Source organism: Hippocampus comes, unplaced genomic scaffold (genome assembly GCF_001891065.2).
Source record: "Hippocampus comes isolate QL1 unplaced genomic scaffold, H_comes_QL1_v1.1 scaffold277, whole genome shotgun sequence".
In the NCBI taxonomy this organism is placed as follows: domain Eukaryota; kingdom Metazoa; phylum Chordata; class Actinopteri; order Syngnathiformes; family Syngnathidae; genus Hippocampus; species Hippocampus comes.
In genome coordinates, this window is record NW_017805365.1 from 55197 (window position 1) to 65464 (window position 10268).

Below are 10268 nucleotides of genomic sequence, written 5' to 3' on the forward strand. Positions count from 1 at the left end.
GGGCTGCCACCCTATTTGGTTTGGCACGGGACCACTCAATGGCGTTTTTAACAAAGAGAGAGTTGAGACACACAAGGGGAGCTCGTTGCTAACAAAGACTTTATAAATTAATAAAAACATTCCCTTTAGTGTTTTGTTTTTCGTGACAGATTGTTCTCCACCCATCACACACACATGCAATGGCAATCATGTACAAAAATATTCCTTTTTTACGTCTTCCGTGTTTCTCCTTCGTACAGAATAATTTGTTTGTTGTTTGCCTGACAAAATTTACACGCGCAGTTTTCAGGTGCTGACTGCCGCCACGTTTTTGCATAGTTGCAAACTGGATGAAACATTTGATCGGGTGAGGAGTCAAACATGGCACGGGAACAAGAAAAATCAACACCAACCACACTTGGCATGTAGACGAGGAGACAAGTGCCTCCGCCTTGCACACACACTGTTTTTGTTTGTTTTGAGAGTCAGAACCAACCTCCAATCAACTTTTGCTTTTCACTTGATGGTTGAACATTAAAAGAGATGATGTCACGACTATGGGAGGAGGGACAAATCGCCTCCGGAACATTAATGGAGGAAGACAAAAGTCTCATCGACAAACATTCTTACGAGAGGAAGTCCGAAAAGCTCTTCTCCCTCCCTTTTTCTTTGTTCAGCGCCAAATGCTTCCACACGTGACACAAAAGACCAAAAGACCGTTAGTGTTTGCAAGTGCCTTGTTGGCAATTAGCACCAAATGCTAGCAGGATGGAGTCAAAAGACGCTGCAGAGATAACCTCCGAATTTTGGCCCCGTCGTCCGAAACTGTTGGCTGATGGGCCGTCACTGGACCAAAGCGGCCGCAAGGGCAACTTACTGAGCCCGAATGGACCAAAACCGGCTGCAACTGGTCCAAACCGAGCCCCTTTGTCTTTGACCCATCTATTCCTCCTAGTCGGAATCCGGGCATCTCGACCTCCACGCCCGTTGCTCGCAGTCCCTACCCCTCCGCATGTATTCCAAGGCATCGACTTCTAGTCCTCCACTCCTCAAGGGGCCGGTTCTCCTCGGAAGCTCGTCTAAAGTGTCTACCTGCGGGCACAGTTGAGGTCCACTTCATGGAGCGGAGCCCTCGGCGCGCGACCCTCGGCCATGTACTACTCCTCGGCGTCAGTGCGAGCGAAGGGCAAGGCGACGGCGTGCTCCTGGGCGAGGGCGGCGAGCTCCTTGAGGAACTCGCAAAAGATGACGGCGCAGTAGACGGCGTTCTTCACGCGCAGCGCCTCCGCCTGCTTCTCCAGACTGGACGCTCCGGCGCCGCCGCGGAACAGAGCGCTGTGCAGCGTCTGGCCGCCCACCCGCACGTGGGCCAGAGCCATCTGGGCGGCGCTGCGGGTCCGAGTGGGGCTGCTGGTGTGGCGGAGGATCAGCTCGCTTAGGGACGACTTGCGGCTCTTGACTGGCACGAGAGAAGAGCGGGCGGGAGTCAGCGCGAGAGGAAGTCACCGCAGCCGCCCGTTTGAAACCCGCGCTCACCTAGCGAATCCGAGCGCCGAAGGGGTGGGACGGCGCCGGGCGGCTCGCTCCAGTCCACCTTGCCGCGCGCCACCAGGTACTGCTGGGCTTTCCTCAGCATGGCGGGGAAGTCCTCATGGGAGGCGGCGAAGGCTTCGATGCGGTTCTTCACAGAGCCCAGCACCTGGAGACAGAAGCGGCCGTTTCCCAAATACAACTGTGCCTTTTTCAAGGCGCGAGCCGTCGTTCGACCCATTTTTGGTGTTTCAACTTGCGAGCGTAGACTCGACGCGGCCGCCATGTGGTGGCAGTGACCGACTCGCCAAATTTCAAAACAAAAACTGCTCAACGCCACTCCCCGGTAAAGCTCGACAGAAAACCAAATGATGACCTATCGCAACGATGAAAAAGCGTCTCAAGAAAAGGGCGCGACCCCATCGGCTGGAGAACGGACTTGAAATTTCTGCTACTGCTTTATGAATCACTGATCGGTTCAGGTCCTGGAAGTAACACGAACAGAATATCGACCCGGTCGGGCTGCGGACTTGGGTCGATGGGTGGAGCCCAGAGTTCAAAGCAAACATGGTGAAGCGGCACTTTAGCTGTTGTGCTGCATGCAAATGGAATGAAGCCGCCCCCGAGTGTCAATGCTTTTCGATCCAGGTTCTGAAGCATGCTTGCCCCACCCCCTCCCCCGTGAATTCCTATGACGGTCTTTCAAACCATCTTAAATGTTTTCTCAAATGATTTTCTTGCACCGTACATTCTTTTAGCTGGCAGCTTTTGATTTCTTGACTTTGGGTTCCATTATTTGGTTTGCGTTTTGCTTTTAAATGCTGAACTTTGAAGTGAAGCTCATTCGGTAATCGTGTCCGCAAAACGCGCCAAACCAAAATCAAGCTGCCCCGCCTCCACCAAAAGTTTGTTCCGAACGTTGAGCCTAGCGAGCGCCAAGCAAGCCCCGCCACCGGGCGAGACTTGAGTCCAACCGGAGGCCGGGGAAGAGGTCGAGAGGGCGACGGCTGACCTGGATGAGGGACTTGACGCTGGGCTGGAAGACCATATTGGTGTTGAGCAGGAAGGAGCACAGCAGCGGCTGAGGGTAGCACGCCAGCCGCCCCACGATGCCCGTCAGCAGGATGTTGACGTACAGCGAGTTGTGCGGCATGTTCTCCAGCTTGGCGAGCAGCACCGCCATCAGCGGACCTGGACGTTCATTGCAAACGACAGACTTTCTCTCGCGCTCTTTCAAATCACATTTGAGCAAAAGATCAGAGGCCCAATGCCATACCGGCCAGGAAAAACTGTGAGGTTCTTACCCGTGTACGGCTGACACGAGCCCTGAACGAGAGCGAGAGGCCTGGCGGGACTGCAGACGCCCGTTTCGGAACTTTCCCCCTTGACGTCGGCGGACATTTTCTCCTCCAGATCCTTGTCCTGCCGGCGCCGGTCGCCCGGGGACGTCTCCACGGCGCAAGGAGGCGGCGTCGCCCGAGCCTCCAGCTCCTTCAGCTCCCTGGTGAAGGCCTCGATGCTGATACCCTCAACGTCGGCGTGGTCGGGGGGCCGCGCCTCGCCGGGAGATTGCTCCAGAAGCTCCCGGATGAGGCTCTCCACCGTCGGCGCGCGCTGCTGGGCGGAGGCGTCGGCGGCGTCGGGCAGCGGCGTGCGGGCATCGCCGGCATCTTTGCTCGGGCATCCGTTTTGATTGGCGTTCTCGTCCAAAAACTCCTCGTGGTCCGAGTGTCGCTTCGCCTTCTTGGCCTCCAGCTCTCTCCCCGGCCCCGCCGTGCCGTTGAACAAAGGCGCGCAGGAGGTGGCGGCGGGGTTGTCTGGCGCCGGCGGGGAAGTGGGCAAAGGCGCCAGGCGAAGGTGCGGAGGAGCGGGTTTTTGGAGGAGTTCGTCGCGCTGCTGCAAGCTGCGCTTCTTGGAGCGCGGCGTAAGGGGGATGCGGTCGCTTTGGCCGATGGCGAGCCGCCCCCCGGCTGGAGGCACGAGTGCTCGGGGTACGCGGCCGTAGAGGGGGCGTACGTGGGAGGGCCCGGGGGGAGCGGCGCGGCGCTCGGGGAGGGCTTCTCACCATCGTAGGGCGCCGACCAGTCCCGACACGCCCAGGAGCAAAGCTCAATGCTTCGCCGGGCATCCTTCAGGTAATCCAGGTAGCCTGAATCCCACGCCGCAATTTCAGGCTGCGGCCGGTACGCGGGGCTGTCGGGGGCGGCCGACTGCGGAGACTCCGAGCCGCCGGGGCCGGGTGGAGCCCCCGTCGGGGTCCCGCCGCTCTGCTGGCGGATGAAAAATGCCAAGCGGGACGGCGTGCTGGGTCTGGGCGGCGCCGGGGACTCCCCGTCCGCACTGTAGACCGCCGCTGTGGACAGGAGGAAGCAAAATATGCAACGTCCCACATCTTACATTCCCGCGGAAACTTCCCGGGTGAACCGTCCGCCAAGTCGACGGGGACTTTGGACCCCTGGGCATTCACCTTTGCCCCTGAAAGAGGCGTCCTCCTCCCGCACGGCTAGGGGCGCCGCGACGGTGCGGCAGCACTCGGGGATGAGCGACAGGAACTTGTCGGCGCATTTGCCGTACATGTCGGCTTCCCGGATGGCGCGGCGCTGACTCAGCATGACGTGGCCGCACGGGAGCAGGTACCTGGAGGCCGGCGGAGCGGGTCACGGCCCAATGACGCCGTCCGACGTGACGCTAACGTCACCCGCCGACGGTGGGGGGCGGGCGCACTCACCTGAGGACCAGCTGCAGCATGATGTCTTCGCAGTTGAACGACAGAAGAGTCCGGAAGAGGCTCAGGGACACCATGCAGAGCTGCCGCAAGCACAACAAGGCGCGCTTTCACTCACCACCCCCAACACACATGGCAATCCTTCCCGCTGGCCAACATTCGTTCCTCCCTCCCTTTTTCAACTCAAACAAAAAGTGACTCATTTGGAATTTTGTTTTTTTTCTACATCTCTCCAAAAACGTACGGATGACTGATTCTTCATATTCAAATTTGAGGCTCAGATTAAAAATAAAACAAGTCAAGAACAGGCGACAGGACAGACTTCGAAAAGTGGAATTAAAAAAAAAAAAAAAGTGGAATGACCACTTCAAACGCCTGAAGAATCTTTTCGAAGAAATAAATTCAGAAAAAACAACAACTGAGCCCTCCAGTAGGAAGTACAAAAAGGCTTCATTTGAGTTGTTGTTACTTTTGGTTTTTACACTGCATGTTTTATATCTGGAATATTTTTCGAGTGCAAAACAAACACCAAAAGTCACAATCAGTACTGCTAGAACAAGAAGTTTCCAAACCGACCTCAAAACGAAGACATTTTGGCTTTGATCGATTCATTTTTGAACATTTACCACTCCCAAATCACGACAAAGTTGTTTTGAGTGGACATTTTGGCAAACTATTTCACTTGCGGCCATACTTGGCATGATGACACATGGTCATTGTGGGGCAAAATCTTGTCGCGTTGCTAATTCAAGTGGCCGTCTTCGCTTGACGTAGCAGGCATCAGTTAATTGATGTGAACTGGCATTTATTTCCTATACGAGTCTCATCCAGGTACTTGGACTTTCGCCCAAGCTTTCAGCCCTGGTGTGTGTCAATTTGTTTTTTTTGGTGGCAAAGAGAGAGAGGAAAAAAAAGTGGCACCGACGTGATCGGGATATGCGCGCGTGCTCCCACCCTGGAGTTGCCGCCGATGCGCGTGAGCAGCGTGTCCAGAATGGAGTCGTCGTCGAGGCGATGCAGCAGGATGAAGCGCAGGAAGGTCTTGAGTAGGGATGTCTCGCTCACGCTGCGCAGGAACAGGTCCAGGTAGGCCGTGCTGGCAATCATCTCATCCACCGACGACTACGCACGCACGCACGCACACAGTTACGTATGTCACAAGAAGAGCTGTGTCACATCTCCTTCCAGCATCACCACCGCGATGTTGCTCCTTCTCTCTAATTTGTTGCCCAATGATTGCACTGAATGCACGAGCGAACTTGAACCCGCAATAATCACAAGTGCCCTTGGTTGTCTGTTGATTGCTATTTATTGTTTTATTTGTTTCTATTCATGTGTCTTTTTTATGCTGTTCCGTTTGGCTGCCCTGATTTTTAGCTGTGTGTGTTTTCAACGCACTGCGTGTTTGCGCCGCGGTTGAGAGGAAACATTTCATCTGTGCCGAATGTTGCACATGGAGCATGTCGGACAACAAAGCCGACTTGACTTGACTCGATCTCACGTCGCCCTACAAGTGGGCAATATGGCCATTTCCTCATTTTTTTCCTGCCCCAAAACCAAAAGCTTTGAACAATATTTTTCTTCTGAGGTTTGAATGAAGGTGGAAGCGGGCCCAACAAGCGTGACACAAAGCGCAGCATGAATTTGCAACAATTCATTTTGAGAAACTGTGAAAATAAGCACCTCGTTGTCTTGTTTCGTACCTTGTAGAGGGCGGGCGCCACCACGGAGACCAGGAAGCCGTTGTGCAGATAGTCCAGGAGCTGCGAGCGCACCATGGGGTGGGCCACCTGCACCACCGCGTTGCAGAACTCCAGCGAGTTCATGAACACCGCCAGCGACGACACCCCCATCCAGTCCTCGCGCCGCAAAGCGTGCCAGTCGTCCCCGTGCACCTCCATCTTGCGGGGCAGCGAGGAGTAGAGCGCGCTCAGACCCGTCGCGAGCACCTGCCGCGGGGGGAAATCGCGCGTTATCACCGCTCAACGATTTTGTCGTTTGGAAGGACGTGAGGCCGATATGGCCTCTTCACACCAAAATGGCGGAGGTCTTCTGTCATTTTGACCACGGGGCGCTTTTGGAGGCCTGACACGCCTACCGAGTTTCATGTGGCGAGCTCAAACTGCCTTCGAGGGCTTTTGAAGGACGCGTGAAAATGTTTTGAGTTGGCTGCTTGAAAGCAAAATGGTGGACATGCCGTGTCTTTTGCGTGTCTACCCGTGATGTGCTAGCTTTCATGGGCTAAGCTGCTGGGCGTACGCCGCCATGAAGATGGTCGTCAAGAGTTGAGCCTGCGGTTTGTGCGCGCGCGGGTGCGTATACGTACGGGGCAAAAGTAGGAGTTGTGCGCGATGTAGCGCGCCACGGCGCGGTCGGCGGCCGAGGTGGCCATGACCAGCAGCAGGGCGTCCCGCGCCTGCTGTCCGACGGCGCCCTCGCGATGGATGAAGGGCACCAGCAGGGAGAAGAGCGGCAGGTCGGAGGAGCCCCGCTGCGCCGGAGCCGCCCGCAACAACGTCTCCAGCAGCGCCGGCTCGCGCGCCACCCGCACGCACACCTGATTGAGGAGCAGCACCAGGCTGTTCTCCAGCGCGGGGGGGCACCCGCGCTCCGAGTGGGCGCAGGCCCCCACCACCCTGAGCAGCGGGTGCAGGACGGCCGGGCGTCGCAGCAAGGCCTGCTGCGACTGGCCAATCAGCATCTCAAAGAGCTTGAGCAGCGCCCCCAGGCTGTCCGCGTCGGGGTCGCCGCGGAGGTGCCACCGCAGAAGGCTTTCCAGGACCCCCTCGCGGACCACCAGCTGCAGGATGGGCCCCACGCCTTCGCCGCCGCCGTCGTCGCCGCCGCCGCCTTGCGGGGGCCGCTCCTCGGCCAGGAGGCAGAACATCTGGTCTGTGTGGTTCCTCACGGCGATCAGGTCGTCGGTGGAGCGTGACAGCTCGCTCTGGTCCAGCACGCGCGACACCTACGGAATGCAAACGCCACGTTAGCGTAGCGCAGCACCCCCAAATGTGTCAAGACTCAAAGAGTCGATGGGAGAAGGAAGGGTCACCCTCTGCTAGAGGACCCGAGATCCCCCGCCGGTGGGAGAGGAGGAAACCATTTTGGATATATTTTAGATTGAGAGATATACGTGCACACACCTACGTACGATATACTTCAACTTTATTCTCTTTGAGATGACTTTTTTGTTTTTTCTTCAGGAAATATGCCCCGGAAACGACATTTTCTTTCTCTGCGTGTACATCAGCAAGAAACGGGTGGTGGAGGCAGCGCAGCAGATGACTGCGCTTGATAATCAAGTGTTACTTCCTCTGACGCTTCAACAAGATCAACTTGTCTCATCTTGAGGGGGAAAAAAAAAAAAACAACCTCACTTTTCATTTTTGAGTAAGGTCCATTTTATTGTCGAATAAACGCGACCCTATTCTCAAAAAAAAAAAAAAACAACACGATTCAACTTGGAACTGTTGAAAAATGACGACGCCATTCCTAATAAATGACATTCATCGCAGAAAACCTTTTGCATTGTTTTGAATGTATTTTCCTCCAAAGGGCACGACTTGCTATCAATACGGTTGGCGTCGAAGCACTCACTTGTCTCCAGTGGTTCTCAAAGACCATGAAGCAGGTCTCGGGGTCGGCGGTGCACGAAGGCGCCTCCTGGGGGGTGGCGCCCCGTCCCGGACGAGCAGCGGGGGTGCGCGGCGTCAACCTGCTGAGCCAGCTCATCTTCGGGCGACGATGACCCAGTAGCCGCAGGCTGCGCTATTTAAAGGCGAGGCGCGGGGCTGGGACGGGCCGGGGGGCGGTGGGCGGTCGCGGGGTCGGTCCCCCGTCGTCACTCTCACTCAGGGTTCACGAGCAGGAAATGCTGCGACGCCCTTCTCCGGCCACAACCCGTCATCCGGTCTGCAGCCACGACCACTCCATGCTTGCTGTCGGCCCGAGAACATCGTCGTCAGCGTCAGCGCATTGTATGTGAGCATTCCGGTAGCGGAGGCTAGCTGGTTGCTTACCGTATGTATCAAAAGTTTCAATTTAAAAAAAAAAAGTCTCGTTCACAACTGCGAGGAACCACCACGATTGCAATATTGATCAAAATAATCATGATTATCAATCTGACCGCGGACCCGCAGCCCCAACGCCGTTTGCGTGTCAGGTGCCTCACCTTGACAGACTTCCAACATGTCGGCGTCGCTCTCTCTCGCAATCACTCAGGCAACGAGCCGACATTTGATGCCTAATCTGAATCTTCTACTCAACGGCTGTGCTGAGCGGTGCAATTCCGCCATCTTCTGACGTATTGCTAAATCATTACAGATTTGCTGGCCCAGATGTTTTCGGGCCGCCGTTCGCTCTGGCAAAAGCGCTTTCCAAAGATCGCAGGCGCACCGGCGATCCGGACAAATCTCTGGCCACCTTTCAACTCCCAAGTCCAACCAAGTGTTGACATTTATTATCCACAAGTTAACTTTTAAACCGCTTTCATCTTACCTTTGAACAGGCAAGCTGAAGAAGGCATTCGAGTCCTCATGAGGACGTAAGTCAATAAATAAATCCATACATAAATAAATACTTACTGACTGCGAACGCGTCCGGCAACCGAAGCAGGACGAAGGCAAACTTTGACGCCCAAGTCGGACAAGCTTCCCGAGACGGACGGGCCACTTCCAAGACGCGACGACCTCCTTCAAGCCGGAGCGCAGGCGTGCACGCGGGGAGGCGAGCGCCGAGCCGACCGACGACCTTTGCACCCCAGGGTGGGGCCCAGCCGCTGCCGACACCGAAACCAGGAACAAAGCATCAATCGCCTTTCATGCCATTGCTACTTTTTTCCACGACGGGACCATTTGCTTTTTAGCCAGACAAATACTACAAATATGGAATTGTTAAGACGGACTTCTTTCTTCAAGAAAAATAAATGGATCAATAAAATAACTTTATCTTCAGAAGATTTGTTTGTTTTTTTTTTTGTCTCAGAGGAGTCTGTCTTTATTTTCCTGAAAGTTATGAGGGGGGGAAAAATATTTTTTTGTACGATCACAATTAATTTTCTTGAAGAAAAGAAAAAAAAACTAGTAAAAACATGGAAATATGTGAGCTAATGCTAGGACTTCTTTCTCCCTAAAATACCTTTACAAGATGCCGATCTCCGAAAACACAGGTGTCAAACTCAAGGCCCGGGGGCCAGATCTGGCCCACCGCATCATTTTATGTGGCCCGCGAAAGCAAATCAGACATCAACTTCTATGATGCTGGCTAAAATCTCGACCAAAATTTAAAATTCTCATATGTAATAAATAAGAGACACATTGTAAGCATGGTCTTGTCGCTAAACCCCTCATTACAGAAACTTAAACAATAGTTGAATAAACCGTTGACTTATTGACTTTCTAAAATTTGGTTTCAGTCATAACGGCGCTCCAAGGGAAACTGTCACGAAAATGTGGCCAATGACAAAAATGAGTTTGACACCCCTGTCCTAAAAGAAACAAAAATATGCCTTTTTCTTTAATCCCGTAGTGTTCCAACTATATCGCTGAAAAAGGATCGTGTGATTTGATTGCATGTAAATCAATTAAGATGCACGTTTATACCCAAACCAACAATGTTGCTCATTTGGGAGAAAGAAGGTGTCATCGAAAAATTCCTGTCATATTTCCCGGTTGAGGAACTTGGATTGAAACCATAAAATTCAAACAGCCGCTTTGAGAAAAAGGTTGAAATATTTCACGTGAATCACGGAGGCTAAAAGTGAAGTAGGGCTCACCTTGGTAACGAGCTGTCAGCTGGCAAAGATGACACAAATAGGATTTCACTCAATAATGATGTTCGGCACTTATTAGAGGGGGGTAACTCTGATCCACTGTATTTTCATTAGATGACCTAAACTCAGCCTTTTTACTTCGGCCCTAATTTTGATCATTAAAAAGGAAATCGGTACCGATTATCGACTGATAGGACTTGCGTGGCGATTGACTTTTCAGCCCATATCGTCCAGCGTTGCGTGCAGTTTTGATTTCTTTCTTTC

General features: G+C 53.8%; 1 protein-coding gene across 1 annotated transcript; it reads right to left on the minus strand.

The window, feature by feature from the left end:
- Window positions 1-81: 81 nt before the first annotated feature.
- On the minus strand, window positions 82-9408 carry fhip1b (FHF complex subunit HOOK interacting protein 1B). Its single transcript, XM_019871924.1, is given in 12 exon segments — window positions 82-1438; window positions 1516-1678; window positions 2522-2700; window positions 2814-3470; window positions 3473-3862; window positions 3977-4146; window positions 4238-4317; window positions 5189-5356; window positions 5938-6183; window positions 6561-7199; window positions 7832-8172; window positions 8818-9408. Coding segments are annotated over 11 exon segments (3129 nt in total). The 5' UTR covers window positions 7967-8172; window positions 8818-9408; the 3' UTR covers window positions 82-1136.
- Between the last annotated feature and the right edge of the window lie 860 nt (window positions 9409-10268).